General features: G+C 46.6%; 3 protein-coding genes and 1 long non-coding RNA gene across 4 annotated transcripts; 3 read left to right on the top strand and 1 right to left on the bottom strand.

Moving 5' to 3' along the window:
- The first annotated feature begins 629 nt into the window (after window positions 1-629).
- Window positions 630-2,654, top strand: LOC100125691 (dehydration-responsive element-binding protein 2A). Its single transcript, XM_044491512.1, has 2 exons — window positions 630-990; window positions 1,703-2,654. Exons 1-2 carry the CDS (start codon window positions 941-943, stop codon window positions 2,415-2,417), a joined length of 765 nt encoding a protein of 254 aa, XP_044347447.1. The 5' UTR covers window positions 630-940; the 3' UTR covers window positions 2,418-2,654.
- A 417-nt stretch (window positions 2,655-3,071) lies between these two features.
- On the top strand, window positions 3,072-11,124 carry LOC123067356 (uncharacterized). The gene is made up of 13 exons (XM_044490184.1): window positions 3,072-3,100; window positions 3,174-3,189; window positions 3,264-3,361; window positions 3,451-3,508; window positions 3,761-3,832; window positions 4,823-4,963; window positions 5,286-5,540; window positions 5,721-5,858; window positions 5,936-6,235; window positions 6,373-6,543; window positions 6,892-8,670; window positions 9,070-9,265; window positions 10,745-11,124. Exons 1-13 carry the CDS (start codon window positions 3,072-3,074, stop codon window positions 10,837-10,839), a joined length of 3,348 nt encoding a protein of 1,115 aa, XP_044346119.1. The 3' UTR covers window positions 10,840-11,124.
- Window positions 11,125-11,739: 615 nt separating this feature from the next.
- Window positions 11,740-14,985, bottom strand: LOC123068833 (uncharacterized). The gene is made up of 2 exons (XM_044491510.1): window positions 14,105-14,985; window positions 11,740-12,481 (listed from the first exon to the last, which is right to left on the bottom strand). The coding sequence occupies exons 1-2, from the start codon at window positions 14,983-14,985 to the stop codon at window positions 11,836-11,838; spliced, it is 1,527 nt and encodes a 508-aa protein (XP_044347445.1). The 3' UTR covers window positions 11,740-11,835.
- LOC123068834 (uncharacterized) lies at window positions 12,228-15,570 on the top strand. Its single transcript, XR_006432034.1, has 2 exons — window positions 12,228-12,502; window positions 14,165-15,570. It is a non-coding gene; the product is annotated as an uncharacterized lncRNA (long non-coding RNA).
- The last annotated feature ends 5,188 nt before the right edge of the window (window positions 15,571-20,758 follow it).

The following is a 20,758-nucleotide window of genomic DNA, read 5'->3' as shown; positions in this document are numbered from 1 at the left end:
GGCAACCCCGCGTGTCTATCTGTTGACATCAAGACAACTGCCAGCGATGCTCTTGTCCATTTTCAACGTCACCTTTTCCCGCCCGCCTTCCCTCGGCGGGAAGAAAGATACGTGTCTATTTGGATCGGCGCCCACGCCAACCCCACAAACTCGGGCGCGCCAATAATTTGACGAAGGAATTTACATCATCGGTTTCACCGACACACGTGGCGTAAAAGCTGAACCAACTACTGAAAAGTCGGCGGAGGTCCACGTGCACCGATGCCGAAAATTGATAGGGCAGCTCCAGACAGCATTCCAAACAAACCCTACATAGTGGCAACATCACACGAAAAATGTTGAGATCAGCCTCTCCCGCTCCCTCTTTTCATCAAAAGGAAAACGGCGGAAACGAAATTTGAAATCGGCGCCCGACGGTGATACTCCTATATCGCAGCGAATCCAGGGGGGATCGAGTCGGCGTGTCCGTCCGTTTGGAAGGCTGCCTGCAAGCAGGTTACGACTTGCCTTTACTGGCCGTGGTGGCATACTGGCACGGGAGGAGAGCCACCGCTGTGCTGTAGAGGCGGCCAGCGCAGCACAGGCACCGCCCCAGTTAAAACGCGGGGAGAGAGCGGGTGACGGCCGTGCCACTCGTGTTGACCCACCCCACCCCACCCCACCCCCCGCCCCTGCCCCCGCACCCCACGTCAAAACCAAGGCGGCGGCAGCGGGGTGGGAGAGCGGGGAGCACCGACCGACACCGGCCGACAGCGCGGGCTGCATGCGGAGCTGAGGCGAGGCGAGGCGAGGCGGGGAGAGATCCGGCGCGGGTGCCACCGCCGGCCGGCCACGGGAGATCTGGTTGGTGGCGCCGCCGGGATAAGGGAGAGGCCGCGGAGGCGGCGAGGGGAGAGCAGCCGAAGCGAGAGGAGATCTCTCTCGTCCCTCTTCTCGCTCGATGGAGACCGGGGGTAGCAAGCGGGAAGGAGACTGCCCCGGGCAGGAAAGGTGAGCGTCGGAACCACCCTCTCCACCTCCACCTCTATCCCCGCCGCGTTTCTCTCGAATCTATGGGCATTGCTGAGGCGGCGGCGGCGCGCCGTCGCCGCGACATGGAATTTGCGCGTGCTTCCGCGGTTGGTCGGTACTGTGAAACATGCCCATCTAAAGCAGCTATCCGCTGCTCGTTTCCTGTTACCGCGGCGCGTGTCGGACTAGTCGTAGGTCGGCGGTGGTCGCCCTAGGTCGGCGGCTGCCCTTCAGTTCGGTTCACCGGGTTTCCGCCGGCTATAGAATTATGGTTTCCTCCGCCTTCTCGGTCGGGGATTGGAGTTCGCCGAGATTTAGAGCGGTGCGTGGCGAACTGTCGGTGTTAGGTCGGGTGAGGCGGCGCCGTCCTCTGAATTGGATGCAGAAGTTCCCCATGCGGCGCCATGCCCATGGCGGTGGTCCGGGGTTGCCCATGCCATGGCGGTACGATTGCTGGTGCACAGCATCATAAAAATATATCTTCGGGGCTCGATTGCGGTTGGTACCCAACCCGAGTGATAATAATCTCCTTGACTTTTTTCCACCAAGGAAACAAGGATAGCCCTGCTTTGGTTTGTTTTAGATTTATACGACTTTTTTTTCTCTGAGAAAGATTTATATGACTCTGACTGCTTATGTTTTTTGTTTCAACGTGGTTTCACCTTGTGATATGGATTGCCTTGATGACCAGGAAGAAGAAAGTGCGCAGGAGAAGCACTGGTCCTGATTCGGTTGCTGAAACCATCAAGAAGTGGAAGGAGGAAAACCAGAAGCTCCTGCAAGAGAATGGATCCCGGAAAGCACCGGCCAAGGGTTCCAAGAAAGGGTGCATGGCAGGGAAAGGAGGTCCAGAGAATTCAAACTGCGCTTACCGCGGTGTGAGGCAGAGGACGTGGGGCAAATGGGTTGCTGAGATCCGTGAGCCCAACCGTGGCAACCGGCTGTGGCTTGGTTCATTCCCTACCGCAGTCGAAGCTGCACGTGCATATGATGATGCGGCAAGGGCAATGTATGGCGCCAAAGCACGTGTCAACTTCTCAGAGCAGTCCCCAGATGCCAGCTCTGGTTGCACGCTGGCACCTCCATTGCTGATGTCTAATGGGGCAACTGCCGCATCACATCCTTCTGATGGGAAGGATGAGTCTGAGTCTGCAGGGACCGTGGCACATAAGGTGAAAAAAGAAGTGAGCAATGATTTGAGAAGTACCCATGAGGAGCACAAGACCCTGGAAGTATCCCAACCAAAAGGGAAGGCTTTACATAAAGAAGCGAATGTAAGTTATGATTACTTCAACGTCGAGGAAGTTCTTGACATGATAATTGTGGAATTGAGTGCTGATGTAAAAATGGAAGCACATGAAGAGTACCAAGATGGTGATGATGGGTTTAGTCTTTTCTCATATTAGGGTTTTAGCTATGAGGGTTGTAGTCATGCGGAGCAATAGGGATAACTTTCATTCTAGCTGCTAGGAAATACTTCAAATTATCTGCAACCCGAAGCTTTGTAGTCACTTATGGTTTTCATCTTACTGGAGAGAATAGCTTTATACCATAAGTCAACGGGTACAAGAAGTTGTCCTGTGCGTTGAGTTCATGTACTATGGTAAAAGTTGAGTCCATATTTAATGAGCTTACTCTGTTGATATCTTGTCTTATTTGTTTGGCTGAACTCGAGTTAGCTCTTGAAAATGGCTGGTAGGAACTCGGGATAGCGCTTAGGGTTGGCATTAAATTGAGGCATATTAGGAAGTCATATTTCTGCAGGTGTTACTATATATTGAATTACTGTAGAAAGTTCAGTAAACTGTTAGTAGTTAGTAGCATTCCACTACTACTGCCATTCAATCATTGGAAGTAGTACATAATTGTTATGGAACTTTGCAACGAAAAGTTGCATGCACGCTGCATTCAAGCCGTCGTGTCTTACTGTAAGAGGTCCTTTGTGTGTTAAGCCAGTAGGTTAATCAAATCTCGACTGGGATATCCAGTCCATAGTCATTCTGAGTGCTTCACGGCAGACCTTTCATCAGAAATTGTCTCTGTGCACATCGCGGACAAACATGACGCCATCCTGTTTGGTGAATGGACGGTACACATTTGAGTACCTGTCATGGAATCTGCAGGAAGCAGCCAAAGCTTGGAAGGCTATAGCGGCACTGCAGCAGCCGCTACACAGCAGTCAGTGCCCTTGTCCTCTAGGACCATTTAAAAACAATGGTAAAGACTAACTTCTTTCTTGTCGATCGTTGCAGGTGCAGCCACACAAACTTACTGATCTGTGCCCACAAAACAGAGTGGCTGAAAGCAGCCTCGCAGTGGAAGACAGAGGTCAATCCACTGGCCATACAAGGTGCTTTATTCGTCACTGTGTTGCTGTTTATTTGATATTGACCATGCACTTGAAATACATGTTTATTCTGTGTTAACCTTATTTTGCAGACAAAGTAGTTCATCATCGTTAAGAAGTGAGCCGATTCCAACTATTTATTCCGAACAGGTATCACTCTGAAGTATAATATAGTTAGACGTTGTTTCCTTCAGCAACTTCCAACTTACATCTGCTCCCTTGTCCCCTATCCTTTATTCACCATGTGTTCTCTCATTTTTATGCATCAACGTGAGTTGGGTTCATGGTTGTGTGTTGTGTCCATTCTCTGGCGTGTAGAGACCGGAGATGTATCCCCATTGTCCAAAAATGGAAGTGGGGTTTTACATTTTCTATCATAATACTATTTTGATGTTGTGTTAGCACAAGAGCATGCTTGGAGATGGCGGACCCATTAGCATTCAGAAAGAACATCCAGCTTCGAGACAATTAAAGGTGATCCTGTCTGGTGAAACATTACCCTGTTTTATATACGTTTGAGGCTGATGAACTTAAAAAGAAATACGAGAACAACCGTGAAGCACCAGAGCAGCCATCTACTTCCACAAAAACAAAGGCGTAACAGGACATAGTAACTTTTGTGATATATGCTGTTACTCTTTGTAAGTTTTTAGTTTTATAGTTCATTATGTGAATTACATCTTCGTGATATGCTATAAGTGATAAGTCCACTTTACAACCAACTAACCAGATGGTTTAATGTACCCCCGGAACTACCAAACCGGAAAGCAGAACAAAATCTGACACCAAAACCTTCTGGTGAGCATACAACGGACATGCTGGTGCTCAAGTGGATGCCACATCAGCTCTGACTAGTCAAATACTCAAATTGGATTTCAAGTCACGCAGAACCACCAACCAATCATTTTAGGGCGGTAATTTAACTGATATCGACAGTTCGAGGTTGTATTCTAACCGGTTATCGAGTTGAGGGGGAGTGGGGGGGGGGATAAGTTAACGTTGGTTTAAAGTGGAAATAGATGGCTGCTTTGTGTTACCTACATGTGGTTAGTTGGGGGTTGTAAAGTGGACTTAATCTCTATGCTATAAAGCATAACCATTATGGTATTTGTGTTACCTACATGTTAGTATGTCATCTTGTGATAATTAGATTCCATGCCTGTTTAAGATGTGGTTGTACTAGTCATTGGAACTTTAAAAACATAAAATTAGTGTAACTGGTCTGCTAACTGCTAAGTACATTCACTGCACCATATTTTTTCTTTCACACGTGAATTCCTCGTATCGTTGTTGAATTATCACAACATTGACTGATGCATGTTTGTGAGTCCGTTCTTACTCTGTTTGTTATGTATGTGTGGTGAAGACTGATGCATGTTTGTGGAACTGCCCTTTTTTTCTCCTTAACACAATCTGTAAAATAAGACTAATGTTTTTTGTACATATAATTACTGGACTTTACAGGTTAAGCAATGCCCGGTTCAGAAACTTCAGAGACTGCCAGATGGGTACCATCCTGATTTTGACAATGACCATTTATATTCTGCCAACAAGCTCCTGGAGTCCTGGTCTAAATCTCATGGCTCTGTTCTTGTTGATGATAAGGTAGGAACTACGTAGTATTTCAGTCTTACACAAAAAGGTACTTCTGACAAAAGAAGAGGCTTTGTTCTTCTTTCTGAGCTTTCCACCTGAATTCTTGTTTTGTAGTTCTAGAAATCCCCTAAAATAAGTAGTTTCAGAAATTTGCATGGTGAGATGTACAATCTTACACAAAAAATGGCAGCCACACTTTTCCCAACTTTTGCAACTCTGTAGCTTCATTCTTTTCACTTCTGTGGCAAGCCACACATTTCCTAAGTTGAGCTGTGGCAAATTTTACCCAAAACGAACAGTTTTTAATTCATTTATCAACGCTATCATGCAGGAACATATATTAAAGACCATCTTATTCTCAATGGTTGTGTTGGCTGATGCTCGCCAACCTTTTCTGATTGTCACTACTACTGCTTCTCTCTCCTTATGGGAGGTTCAGTTCAATAAATTAGCACCACATATCAATGTTGTTGTGCATGATGGGCGGGCAGACATGCTCAAGTTGATTCAAGCTCAGGAGTTCAACGAGAATGGAAGCCACATAACGTCACAAGTTCTCTTATCCCATCCTGAGGCTATCTTAGAGGCAAGTCCTAAGAGTCCTCTGTTGTTCTTAGCACAATTAGTAGTGCTGCTTACACATTAAGACCGTAGAAATTGCACCTTCATATCATATTGTTGTTGTCATTACTGGTCCTCTAGGCTGTAGCTCATCTTTTAAGTTTATGTTTCCATTTAATTGTGATCTCTCTGCCCCATAACACAGGACATTGAGCCTATTGCACGTATTGGTTGGGAGGCAATCATAGTTGATTATTATCAACACTTGGCTCTAAAATATCTGGAACAGCTGAAGCAACTTTGTACTGGTTTTAGAGTGTTGCTTGTGAGCTCCCCAATTGAGGTACTTATCAACAGCTCTGCTCTGTATGGTTGTTTCTGTACTGCAAACAAGCCTTGCCAAATCTTGCTGTTTTGCAGGATATCCCTGAGTACATGGACATGCTAGCTTTCCTTAAATCAGGACAGAAAGATAATAGTGGCTATGTTGACACTGCTGATGCCCTTGAGATGTTAAAAAGAAGATTTGCACATCATATTGCATATGAGCGCAAAGAAGATTCTTCAAAATTTCTAGAGCACTGGGTTCCTGCTTACATTTCACAAGTGCAGCTAGGTGTCTATTGTTCCATTCTGCTTTCAAATTCATCTGTCCTCCAGTCTAGGAAGAAAGCTAATAGTGTTGAAGCTCTTCGGGACATTCTCTTGTCTCTCTCAAAGGTTAGCTTTGCAACGATTCATGCTTGCATGGCAATAAATAGACAACCTTTATGCTATCTACATTGCTACCTTTTTCTGTGAAGGTACCGTATTGACACTGTCACTAACTTTGATCTGTTATTATCGTTATGTAACAGTGCTGTAATCACCCTTACCTCCGTGAATGTCTGGAAGCTTCACCTGTCAACAATCCTGATATGACTGAAACAGTAGATATTGGAGTGCATGCAAGCGGCAAGCTACTACTTCTTGACAAAATGCTTAAAGAGATCAGCAACAGGAGGTTGAGAGTCATTGTTCTTTTTCAGGTGAGATACTCAAGCACTGCCCTCCTTTACTTATGTCCTATATGATGGGCGATTCTTTGGCAAGAATAATGTATACAATCAATTCAAAAAGAAAAAGAAAAGAATAATGTACACAATATCTGACCTCCCTATTTATTTTATGTGATACACACTTGAATGGTTTCCTCTCGCTGTGTATAGGCACTCTTTACATACTGGTGTGAACTTGACCCCTTAAGTATCTGTCAATGTTCTCATTTCTTTTTTGAATTATTCTCTTGATGTTCATCTTTAATCTGCGACTTCAATGACAAACCTTATTTTCTCTGAGCTCATTGTGCTTTTAATACTTTTTTTGTACTATGGCAGTCTGGTGGAGCAGGTGCAAACCCAATGGGTGACATTCTGGAAGGTGTTGTGTGTCATAGATTTGGCCCTGAGTCTTATGAACGTGTCAAATGTGGTGCGGTGATGTCAAGTAAACAGGCGGCAATTGATATGTTCAATGACAAGACCAAGGGGAGATTTGTTTTACTGATTGAAAGTCGTGCATGCCTCCCAAGCATTAAGCTACTATCAGTTGATGCAGTCATCATATATAGCAGCGACTGGAACCCATCTAATGACCTGAAAGCTCTTCAAAGAATCAACATAGAGTCACAACTTAAGTATGTGAGCATTTTCCGATTGTATACTCCTTTCACAGTTGAGGAGAACAGCTTTGTGCTTGCAAAGCAGGGCAGGCTTATTGATAATAACATCCAGGATGTAATGCACACTTCAAGCCATTCCTTACTCAGTTGGGGTGCACAATTTCTCTTCACCAGATTTGATGAGCTTATGCAAGATAGGTATTTAAGCAAGCATTCTGAAAGGGGCACCAGTTTTATGGATGAAGTGATATTAGAGTTCGTAACAAAATTACCCACAAATACAGAAGACAGCTCCAAAATAAACAGTGTGTACATATCGAAAGCTAATATGAGTGGGGAGTTTTATTCAAGAAGCATTACTGTAATTGGTGAAAAGGAGGGAATGTCTATGCTGGATGGGGATCCATCTGTATTTTGGTTAAATTTACTGGATGGAAAATCTCCTTGTTGGAGCTATATATCTGAGCTAACACAGTCAATCAATGGAATGCTACAGAACATAGAAGAACCAGCCCAAGTTGCTGCCGAAGAAACTGATGAAGCTACCAATGTGTCAGTCACACAGCAAAGAGAATGTCATGTGTCTGTCACACAGCAAAGAGAATGCCATGTGTCAGTTGATGTATTTCCCAACATGGCTGTGGAGAGAAGAATTGATTTAGTGGATGATGTCTTCTCTTTGAGAGAAAATAATATCATTCATAAGCAACAAGCTGAGATATCAAATTTAGTGACACACTCACAGCATAAACAAATCCTGAGAATTGGAGCAACTCAGATATGTGGATCGAGCATGCATATGCAACAATTGAGAACTCTGCCTGCCCAACAAAGTTTAGCAACCTTGCCCCATCCACCTGCAGAAGCAGTGCCAGCAGGTATTCCTGGCATGGAGGCCACGACATGTTTACAGTCAATGCAGTATCAACCTACAGAGGCAGAATGGGGAGGTATACTGGGCGCATTAGCAGCCCACGGTTCGCAGCCTGAAATGCAACCATCAACCTCAATGCAGGATGTTTTATTTGAAAAGACTGATCTGTCTGGCATGCCTTTGCTAGGAAGTATGAATGCTCGTCAAAGTGTAGAACCTTCATTGGATCTGCACGCAGGAGAAGAACCAGCAGGCACTTTGGGCATGGTGACAACTGATCAGCTGCAGTCTGAAATACAACAATCAGCCACAGTACATGATCGGCCTGCAGAAGCAGAAGGAACAAGTACATTAGGCACCAGGGCACTTCAGAATTTGCACCCTGAAATGCAATCATCAACCGTAATGCATCATGTCCCTCTTGAAAGAGCACACTCTGAAGGCAGGAGCCAAACAGGATTTCAGCCAAATACATCACCTGGTCCTGAGCAGCTCAGCCAACTCCTTTTTTTCGAGGAAGAGCTCAACCAAGTCCTATCTGCTAGTGACCAGCCACAGGAAGATATGTCGAAAATGTACAAACATCACATCAATTTGCTTAGAGAAGCCCATGAACAGAAGGTTTGCATTTAATTTTTTCTATGTTCTACTGTAAATTTGTTAGAGTAAAATGCATTTATGGTACTCAAAACTTGTTCCATGAGCACACTTTGGTTACTGTAGTATTGTGGAACCCTCAATTTATGGTCACTGAAGATGCTCGAAGAGCCCACCTACGGTCAAATGCCGCTCATATCATACGTATGCCAACTCACCGAAATACTTACGGTACCAGAACCAGTGACCGTAGATAGGCCTCTCGAACGTCTTTAGCAACCATAACTTGAGGTTTTCAAAGTACAGTGACTAAAGTGCGCATACAGCTCAAGTTTAAGTACTGTTGATGCATTTTGCTCATTTGCTTATGCTAGTCGTGAGATTTCTCATGTGTTCTTTGGCTTCACATCTATTTTTTGACAGATATCACAACTTCAAATAGAGCGTTACCGGGAAATAGAAAATGTGAACAGAAAGTATTACTCATTACTCCAAAAAGAAGATCCCACTTTACCTCACAGCCAGATGGGACTTGTTGATAGCTACAAGGAAGCTTCTGTAAACAAATCACCAGCTCAAGATTTTCTAGGGGAAGTTGCACCATCATCTGCAGCTCAAGGTATTAACTAATTTTGTTGTTCCCTTTCTTTTTGTGTGATGAAGTATGCAACTAATCTTTACTAGTATCAAGTTACGGATAGTGTTCTGGGAGTTTGGTTTTCCCACTACTACATGGGGGTTATCCAACCATCCAACAGTGTACAATGTTCCAAGATTTGTGTGTATCTTACATTTACAAGCTGCAACTTTAATACCTATAGAGGCAAAGGCACCAGAATTTTATTGAACAAAAATGAAAATGTTTTAGCTGCATCCGAATTCTGTTCTAATTTGTTTAGTTGCATCCGAAATTATATGTGTTTGTAATCTGTTTAATTGTATCCTTCATTATTTTCCTTGTTATCTTTGTTGATGATATTTTTGAAGAACATTTTTGTTCAAGAAATGCTTAGGATGAATTCCATCCGAGATTATATCGATTGCACTCAGTAAGTTCTTGGTCAAGAACATTCTTTTGTGGTGAAACATTTAGAAAGAAGAGTAGTGGTTCCATTCAGATTGTGATTTTTTTTTTTCATAATTTTGAGGTGGAACTTAGAAATGGTTTATGATACTAGTACTCCAAATTTGATTCATTCATATGTTCATCCAAATACAAGAAATGAAATGTAAAAAATGTGACGGAAGAACATAGCAACCTCCCTCACCATGGCTCCAACTCTAGCTCCACCGCCTCCGAACTGGCTAGAGTTTGGTGATTCTGGAGGGGTGAGCCTGGAATTGGATGGAATTTATACCGCCGCTTGGTCTGAGCTGCCGTGCGCGCGCGCGGGGAGGGGTGGGGGGGGGGGCTAAAAATGGTGCTCGGCGCATAGCTGTGGGTGGGAGGAGGTGTGAGGGCGGTGAGTGGAAACCACACTCTGATGGATGACGCACACACCCGACGGGAATTGGGGGGAAGGGAGGGAGAGATCTTCTGTAAAAAAATGTGTATTAGTCACGTTGAGTGGAAAGCACACTCTGATGGATGACGCACACACGCGACGGGAATCGGGGGGAAGGGAGGGAGAGATCTTCTGTAAAAAAATGTATAGTAGTCACGGTGAGTGTGGATATTATGTGGACGGCACATAGTAGAGAAACCATATTTTTCCAGTGTTCCGTCTGTATTTAGTCTTTCAGCATGAAGCCCTAAGATCAAATTTCTGTCGTGTTGCTTGCTATGAGATACTGAGATCTGTGTTCAATGTAGAGCTTCCATAGTCCACCTTTTTTTCTGATGGACCTATAAAATGGAGCATGTTGTTCTGGTCTGATTCATCTACCTGTATTATGTGTATTTTTTTGTTCGTAATAATTTATGATGTGCGCAACCTGTGAGGAGTGATATTCTCGGGTTATTTCTCTGTTACTTTCTCAGAATGCCTTATGTGGTTGCATTACATTGTTCTGCAATAAAGGGCAATTTAGTAATAAAATATTCCTCAATCCTTAGGTCATGCAGAGTAATTGTTTATTTATTCCTTGTACATTGCAGGGAGATCTGAGAGGCCTGCAATGGTGCTGCCACCTAAGTCTTCACCAGCTCAAACCACAGCATCACCAGGTGCCCCGCCATACGACCACCAGTGATGGCTTTGTTTCATTCACCAGGAGGACCTTATGTCCAGCCATAATCTATCATACCTGGTGATCTTTGCGGAGCAACATCACAAGTTTATATTTCAGCATCTCCGCTACAGGGTGTAGGAGCACATTCACCTCCTGCCGCTTCACCTCCAGCAGCACATGGCCAAGTGGTGACATGGAGGACTTTGCATCGACAAGTCTAGGCAGGTTCCAGTTGACCTCCATGAAAAAAATGTTCGTGTTTTTGTAAGCATGCTGATGGATGTCGAGGAACCTATCATAGTGTTTTTTCCATTTCCTTTTATTTTCTTCTTATAGAAAAAGAGCTTTAAAACTGCTTTACACAGTTAAAGTTGCATAGTCCCTCAAAAAAGAAAGTGAAGTTACATATGATTACTCCAAAGTTGAAGTTCTCGACATGATAATTATGGAATTGAATGCTGATAAAAAATGTAAGTAAATGAAGAGTACATATATGGAATTTGATGGGCTTAGAGTCTTTTCATATTAGAGCTATAGTGGCTGTAGCATAAAACTTTGTAGGCATTTATGGTTTTCATCTTACTGCGTAACTGTTATACTACTACAAGCCAACGGGTAGAAGAAGTTGCCCTACATGTTGAGTTCATGTGTAGTAAAAACTATCCACATATTTAAAGAGCTTACTTTGCTGCCCATGTTACTTTATTTGTTTGGTTGAACTCAAGTCATCTCGAGATAAAGTGGTACATACACGGAATGTTGAGTTAATTGTTGCATTATAGTTCCACGTGGCACATGTGATTAGCACCCCCCCCCCCCAAAAAAAAAACAAAAACAAAAAGGACTTGCGTTATATTGCTCCAAGAGGCACGTTTGGAATTTCTTTCTCTTATCTCTTAAATGTATAGCAAAACTACAATATAATAACTTCATTTATTTATTTATAGCTCTTACTGTCTTACATGCACACACACCACTAACGCTGCTATACACATCATTTGAAATACTACAGATAGACTATGGGAACTTTGTAAGGGGAAGTTGCAGACATTCCCTGAATTCAAGCCACCTTGTCTCACTGTGAGAGGTCCTTTGTTTGTTTGGCCAGTAGGTTAGCCAAATCCAACCTCTGATTTCCCAGTCCATAGTCTTTCCTAATGCTGCACCACAGACCTTCCAGTTTACACTGTCTCCATACTCATCACGGGCAAAAATGATTCCGCCCTGCTTTGTGAATGGGCGGTACGCATTTGAGTACCTGTCACGGAACCAAGCCCTCGGCTGAAGCAGCGAAAGCTTGGATGGCTTTGAAGCACAAACCTCCCTCCCGTTCATGCCGTCATGCAGAAACCAGTTCAAGGTTGCGGTGTTTCCGTGCACGGACTGCTCGAATTTCCAGGGTTTCATGGCCAGCGTGAGGCTTTCAGCGACAGAGGCCTTGAGACCAAATGAGTTTGGGGGATCGAACGAGCCCTCAAAGCCCTTCTCAATACCGAACTCGTGGGTGGGGTTGTCGGATGACTTGCTGACTGAAACTGACAGTACATCTGTTTGTTGCATAGGTGTGATCTGCAGCATGACACGAGATGGGAAATGCTTCTCTTCAGAACCATATCCGCGCTCCGCCATGAGGGTCTCGGAGACCAAAGGGTCCACGTCGCACCTGATATCGAGGAATGCTACAGTAAGTGTTCTTCACATATATGAGGAAATTCGAAATTTGCTTTCTATGGTTGGCAGTATCTTAACTGAAACAATTGAGTTGTTAGATTTCAATGTTTTTGATTGAGTAAACATTGGCCCAGTCACAGCTAAGATCAACAAGCATTTGAACTTCTAAACCATGTTGTTGCCTTGCTGTAGGCATCAACAAAATAGTTCTACTCTTCCAAGGATCTAAGTTGTTAGTTAGACCTTTGAGGAAATGTCAACTACAAAACTCGGCTGTTCTCTCTATTAATTTTTTGGTATTGATGACAGCGGTCAGGGGTGCTTAGAAGTGGTTAATGAGACAAAGAGAATGAAAATCTGTATATGTCAGATCTGACTGTGAAATTAGGAATACGAACGCCTCTGGAACCCCCCCCCCCCCCCCCCCCCGTGCCCCCGCGTCGCCCTCCCGAGCGAGGCGACCGGGGCGGCTCCCCACCCCTCCCCCTCCCCGCGAGTCCCCGCCCCCCTTCCCCCTCGCCGCTGCCGCCGGCGGGCGCGGCCGGGCGTTGCCCGCGCGGCGCCCCGCAGTCCGGCGGTGGCGGCCCTCCTTCTTCACCCGTCGCTGGACCCCGACTCGGGTGAGCGGTCCTGGCGGCGGAGCCCTTCGGCCGGCGGCGTTCCGGCGCGGATCTGGACGGCGGCGATGCGGAGGCGTTGCCCCTTGGCGGCGGTGACGGCCCATGGCCTGCGGCGGCCGGCGGCGCTCGGCTGGCCCAGATCTAGGCCCTACGGGCCTGATCTGGGTCGGGGCGGGCCTGCTGGTGGCCGCAGTGGGCTGTTCTCCGGTGGTTTCCGGCGAGCTCCTCGCGACAGGGACGGCGGCTGCTGTGCCGCGACTGCTGCAGCACGGCGGCGAAGCTTCACGGGCCCACGCAGGGCCTGGCCGGACAGGGGGTCTGGTGTGCCTCTGCTGCTATGCCCGGTCTGCTACCGCCTAAGCCGGTGGAGGTTGTTCCCTCCCTCGTGGCTGCGGTGCTGCCGGTCCTTGTCTTCGGGTGTCTCGTTTGGATCCGGCCGGCCTTGCTTCGTTGGCCGTGGTGAGACGACGGCGGTGTCCTCGTGACTGTTGGCGCATGTTGGTGGGCGGCGGGTGTGGTGGAGCCGAAGGTTGGTCCTGGGTGGTGGGCGCGAGAGGTCGGGAGAAATCCATGTCGGGTCTTGCCGGCACCAACGCGGTGACGCCTGCGGGCGCCACCATCCTTCTTGAAGGGCGTCGGGTGACCCTCTCCCCCCTCTACCCTCCGTGTACCGGGAGAAATCCTAGGACTCGTCCGGGCAGCAGCGTCGTCATCGTCGCATTCCTTCTTGAAGGTGGTGCTTGGTACACGGCAACTCGGTGGCTTTGGAGCGTGGTGGTTATCTTCGGTGGGCGCAACGATCGCGGTGTGCCGTAGCTTTCGTCGACCCGGCGTTGTTGGCATTTCTTCTCTTATTTTCTCTTGTTATTTCTTTTGGGCGTGCTTGTGTTGTTTGCCCCAGCGTGGATCGGATTGTTGTATCGGGTGGTTGCTATATCAATATAGCGGGGCGTAAGCCTATTTCGGTAAAATCTGTATATGTGAATACGACTGACCTTATGTTATCCACCTTTACCTCGATATCAATCCAGTTATCCCTTCTGACTGTTTTGTAGGCTAGCTGGACCACGCCTTCAAGTTGCTGATAAGTGAGTGAGAAGAGAAGGCGCTCATCCTGCGCCGCCGCTGCCGCAGGATCCTCCATGCCCATGGCGATCACTGGGCAGTACAGCTGGACCTTCCAGAGCCCGCTTGCCTGGAGGGCGTACGAGAAGAGCGGTGACGCTGCCCTGGGTGCGTGGTGCGAGGAGCGCATCTCGACCATCCAGTTGGTCACTGCGAGATTCATCGTCTGCATCCACTGGTCCTCGAGGTTGGTGCCGAGCATTTTGACGAGGGTCTTTGCAGCGCCTCTGCACTTTGGGCTGGTCAGCTGAGTCCTCAGTGAGTCCAGGCACCCACGGCGGAGGTCGCGGGGCGCCTCGTAGATGCAGACCAGGAAAGCAAGGGACAAGAAGACTATGTTGAACGCGTTGCTGAAGCTGCCGCCATGGAGGTGCTGCGCCCCGGGGAACCGGAAGGACGGCTTGCTGCTGTTGTCCGGCCCGTACCGCAGCACCTGGTTCACGATGTCCACGAACAGCTGCACCATGTCTTGCTCGTCCAGGGATTGCTGCGCCTTGGTTTTCAGGTGGACCGGTTTCGACGTCCACAGGAAGATCGGCTCGCGGTAGTTTGTGGAGATGGAGAAGGTGAGGTGGGAAGGCTGGGCGGGGGGTGATTTGGTGGCTGAGAGGCTCATTGATGCCGGCTGTGATGACGCCGACGGTGAAGACGTAGCGCAGATGCAGAGGGACATGGTGTTGGTGCGCCACTGGGAGAATGGGGGCAGGCTGCTGATCCAGCCCCATGCATCAGGCACGAAGTTGTGAGCCATTGTGGCGTTGGAAGAAGCTTGAGCTCCTTGCTGGCCTTTTATAAAGAGGGAAAGAAGGCGATGACGCGGCGGATAGAACTTCGGTTTATCGCATATGATTGAGCCCAATGAGCGCACGGCAAAGTCTCGGGTAAAGTAGATTCTTGGTTTGAGATTTATCTGGTCTAGATGCTGATTGGAAAATTTATCTGCTACTAATTGAGACTCGAAGAATCTCTCTTTATGCTGCCGTGCAGTGCTGACCGTGAACTGCTGTTATATATAGCACGCGTTTCAAACTAAAGTTGGTGACCCTGATGACAAATTGTACTGTTCGGGAGGAAACTTGTGCCGTGGCTGCTGTCAGCTGGGAATCGGAACCCGAGGAATCTCACATTGTACTTTCGTGAAGCTTTGCAATTTATCAACTCCAGACGCACGCCATTTATCCTTCTCTTTGTGTTTTTTTCTTTTTGTTATTGAGAATAATAATCTTCTCTTGGTCTGGCAGAGTATGACGGCAAGTCATGCTCATTTGGTTAAGAGAAATGCTACTCCCAACCGGACCTTTTTTTTAATGAAAACCCCTATCACACTTTTCCTTCCTCTTTTTTTTCCCCTCCCACTCCCCGTCCCCTTCCCCTCGTAGCCCTCATTTCTCCCCACCGTCCCTGCCCAATCACGGCAATACAACGAACAATGACTACAAACGCTGCACTGTCTCGTCTTCGTGAGCAGTCTAAAAACGGAGGCCTCCCACGGGCAAAGGCTAGGATTCGCTGCACCACCATCTGGCCCTAAGACCACTAAAAACAAGGCGAAGCATTTGGAGTATAAGACTTGGAGTACTCGTTGTGCTGGAGAAGTATAGGTGTACAATTTGGTTTTCCTTGTGTGCAAAAACATTTTAGGCAAATATTTAGATGCCTTAAAATTCTCCTGTGCAAATAATATAGGAGTACTGCTCTACAAATATAGGTGTACTCCTGTGTAAATAATTGCCGTGGAGTACTTGCTGTGCAAATGATTTAGGTGTACTCCTGTTTTTTCCTTTCTTTTTCTTTTCAAGACATAACAGTATATTCCAAATTATCCCAATCGATCCAATTATTTCAAATTAATCAAATTAATCCAAACTAATTCAATTATTCTGAAATATTCAATTGATCCAAATTAATCCAATTATTCCAATTACTTTAACACAATTGACATACTCCACATTACTCTAATTATTTTAATACTCTTAGTCTTCTTAGTTACTCCATCAAATACACAAGACATGCTCCATCAATACACAAGATAAAGCTCCTTTTCCTTTTCCTTTCCTATAAATACACAACACAAGATGCACACCACACCACATACATACTGCCTTTCCTTTCCTTTTTCTTTTTCCTTAATTAGTGTTGTCCTATAAATTTCAATGTTTTTTGATAGAGTTCACCATCACAAGATAAAGCAGGAGGTAGACTTCCTTCCCTCTGCAGTCTCTCTTTTTTCATGTGGGGGATCTTGTAGTTCATGCCTCCTTTAAGTTTCATAACCTCCACGATGCATGACTAGAATGTTATGAACACCCTAGCCAGTTTGTCAACTGCGTAGTTATTTCCCTAATAGTCTTAGGTCCTCCGTAATCATATAGAGATTGAATGTAACAGAAGAAGTTCTGGTCTAGCGTATTCATGTCTGAAGAGTTTGGAGGTTGCTGCATCAACTGAATATCAAGGTCAGTTTGTGCTACAGCTTCTAGTAAAGCTTCATTAGTAGGTAGAACATGTGTTCTGGCACTGTCCTGTTGGATAAAAATTGTTTTTCTAACATAAACTTCACGCCATAATTCTTGTAGCTGACACCACCTTTTGACAGATATATTGGCTCATAACTTCTCTAGTCACTATAACTAACTTGAGTTCCAAAGTGACCCTTTCCCTATTTTGACTTCTTTAAGCAGTTGGTTTCTTTCACAAAGGCCTAAACTCCAATTTTATCATCAAATGTTACAAAACCATCTTCATTATACCTAGGCTTGACCACATCTATTAGGAACATGACTGTTGAACATGTATTCTCTGCGTGTATGTATATAGGTCTAGGTTGTATATTTTGCACCTGCCACGTCTCTCTCCCCCTCTGTAACTTGTACGTAGCTTGGGAGACAAGACATCAGGTGCACCCCTTGTATCTGTATATGTGCCCCGTGCACGATCAATAAAATTATCGATGCATGCAATCCCATTCTTCCTAACTTACATGGTATCAAATAGCAAGTCGATCCCCTGCCTTCCGCTGCCCTAGCCACCGTCGTTGCACCCAGCCGCCGCTGCCGCCTCTAGCCGCCGATGCTGGTCCGTGCCGCCGCCACTGCTCATCCCCCTCGCCACTGTACTCCCTCCTGCAGCCGCGCCACCTCCCTCTCCTCCAGCCGCCGCCTCTAGCCGCCACCGCCACTGGTCCGTGCCGCCGCCGCTGCTCATCCCCCTCGCCGTTGTACTCCCTCCTGCAGCCGCATCACCTCCTTCTCCTCCAGCCGCCGCCGCCTGTGCCGCCGCCGCCGCTCATCCCCATCGTCACTGCCCTCTTGCAGCCGCGCCAACCCCGCCTCCTCCAGCTGCCGCCGTCGCATCGGGCCGCCGCCGCCGCATCCAGCAGTCGTCGCCGCCCATCCCCACCACGCCGCCGCCAATCCTCCCTGGCCGCCGCCGCGCCTCCTCCCACAGCCGCCGCCACCGCTATGATGTCTTCTGCCGCGTCTCTCTTCGGCTACATGTACGCGGGCGCGCCGGCTCCCTTCACCCACATGTAGCCGACCCTGCCAATGGCCGGCAGCCACGCTCCGCCTGCCCTGGCGATGGCCGGCGGCCACGCTCCGCCCGCCCTGGTTTAGCCCTTCGGCGGCTTCACCACGTCGCAGGCTTTTCTGGCGGGCCATCCGGCCTACTTCGCCGTGCCGCCGCAGCCGACCGGTGCCGGCTCCGCTTGCCCCGCCGATTGCCGACGACCATGCTCCGCCCGCTTGGTACATGGACTCGGGCGCCACCGCCCACATGGCATCTCATCTCGGTACTCTAACCTCCTTCACTCAGGTTCATACTCCTACTCCATCACCGTTGGTAACGGTTCCTCTTTACCTATCACACATGTTGGTCGTACTTCGTCTCCCACATCTACATCTATCACTATGTCTAATGTTCTTATTTCTCCAGATTTAGTTACGAACCTTGTATTTGTTCGTCGTCTTGATCGTGAGAATCCCATTACCGCAGAGTCTATCACACTTGATCATCACGAGGTGCTTTGAAACGACGAACTTTAGCAACGGTGCATACTCAGGGAGAACACTTTTATCTTGAAATTAAGTGAAGGCATCATCTTATAATGCTATAGTTCTTCTAAGCAAAATAAGATGTATAAAGGATAAACATCACATGCAATCGAAAATATGTGACATGATATGTCCATCATCATCTTGTTCTTTTGGTCTCCATCTCCAAAGCAACGACATGATCTCCATCATCACCAGCATGACACCTTGATCTCCATCGTTGCGTCAGGGTTGTCTCACCAACTATTGCTTCTAAAACTATTGCTAACGCATAGCGATAAAGTAAAGCAATTACATGGTGCTTCAGTGATTGACACGCAGGTCATACAATAAATTAAATACAACCCTAAGACTCCTACCGGTTGTCGTACTCATCGATATGCAAGTCGTGAACTTATTACAAAATATGATCATCTCATACATCAACATATATCAAATCACATCTTGACCATATCACATCACAACATACCCTGCAAAAACAAGTTAGACGTCCTCTTCTTTGTTGTTGCAAGTTTTAGTGGCTGCTACGAGCAACTATCAAGAACCGTTCTTACCTATGCAAAACCACAACGGTGATTATCAAGTTGCCTTTTAACCTTCTGCAAGGACCGCCGTAGTCAAACTAGATTCAACTAAAGTGGGAGAAACAGACACTCGCCAGCCACCTTTATGCAAGACAAGTTGCATGTTAGTCGGTGGAACCGGTCTCATGTACGTGGACATGTAAGGTTGGTTTTAGCCGCTTCATCCCACAATAACGCCGAATCAAAATAATACATTGGTGGTAAGCAATATGAACGTCACCGCCCACAACTCCTTTGTGTTCTACTCATACATATCATCTATGCATAGACCTGACTCATGATGCCACTGTAGGGGAACATTGCATGGAAAACAAAAAAATTCTACGCACACGCAAGATCTATCCATGGAGATGTATAGCTACGAGAGGGGAGAGTGTGTCTACGTACCCTCGTGGAAGCGGAAGCGTTTATAAATGCGGTTGATATAGTCATACAACTTCACGATCCATACTGATCAAGCACCGTACGTACGGCACCTCCGCATTCAGCACATGTTCAACTCAATGACGTCCTCGCCTTCTTGATCCAGCAAGAGGGACGAAGTAGTAGATGAGTTCCGGCAGCACGACAGCGTGCTGACGATGGTGGTGAAGAACAATCTCCGCAGGGCTTCGCCAAGCACAACACAAACTATGACGGAGGAAGAACTAGAGGGATAGGGGGCGCCGCACACGTCTTGGGAATTCGTGGTGCCCTCCATGGGCTAGCCTTGCTCCTCTATTTATATGTTGAGCCCTGGGGTCGTTTCTTGGAGAAAGAGCCTCCTCAAAGTTGGTTTGGTATGCAAGGAAGAGTCCTTCTCGGTTTCCAGTACCAGACGCCATGGGCCTTGGTGTCTGGTCGCTGACCTCTACAAAACTTCCTTTTGCACTAATCTAAAGCCCCATGGGCCTTACCCCTTGGCCCAACCATGTCATCCTATATATCAATCTTTACCTCCAGAGCTCCTCGTCATGTCCGTGGTCTTATCCGGGACTCCGAGCAACATTCGGTCACCAACATACATAACTCATATAATGCTATATCATCAATGAATGTTGAGCATGCGGACCCTACGGGTTTGAGAATGATGTAGACCGAGATGCTTCTCCGGTCAATAACCAATAGCGGGACCTAGATGACCATATTGGTTCCTACATATTCTACAAAGATCTTTATCGGTCGAACCTTTATGACAACATACGTAGTTCCCTTTGTCTGTTGGTATGTTACTTGCCCGAGATTCGATCGTCGGATCTCCATACCTAGTTCAATATTGTTACCGGCAAGTCCCTTTACTCGTTCCGTAATACATCATCTTGTAAGTAACTCCTTAGTCACTTTGCTTGCAAGCTTCTTGTGATGTCGTATTACCGGGAGGGCCCAGGGATATCTCTCCATCATACGGAGTGACAAATCCCAATCTTGATTCACGCCAACTCAACAAACACCTTCGGAGATACCTGTAGACCACCTTTATGATCACCCAGTTACGAAGTGACGTTTGATAGCACACAAGGTATTCCTCTGGTATCCTGGAGTTGCATGATCTCATGGTCGAAGGAATGTGTATTTGACATTAAGAAAGTAGTAGCAAAAACTGAACAATCATATGCTATGCTAACGGATGGGTCTTGTCCATCACATCATTCTCCTAATGATGTGATCCCGTTATCAAGTGACAACACATGTCTATGGTTAGGAAACCTTAACCATCTTTTGATCAACGAGATAGTCTAGTAGAGACTCACTAGGGACACGGTGTTGTCTATGTATCCACACATGTATCTGAGTTTCCGGTCAATACAATTCTAGCATGGATAATGGACGTTTATCATGAACAATGAAATATGGTAATAACCAATTTATTATTGGCTCTAGTGAAGGAAATATGCCCTAGAGGCAATAA

This window comes from Triticum aestivum, chromosome 3B (assembly GCF_018294505.1).
Source record: "Triticum aestivum cultivar Chinese Spring chromosome 3B, IWGSC CS RefSeq v2.1, whole genome shotgun sequence".
NCBI classification, from domain to species: Eukaryota; Viridiplantae; Streptophyta; class Magnoliopsida; order Poales; family Poaceae; genus Triticum; species Triticum aestivum.
The sequence above is the reverse complement of the archived record's forward strand: the minus strand, read 5'-3'. Positions and strand labels throughout refer to the sequence as shown.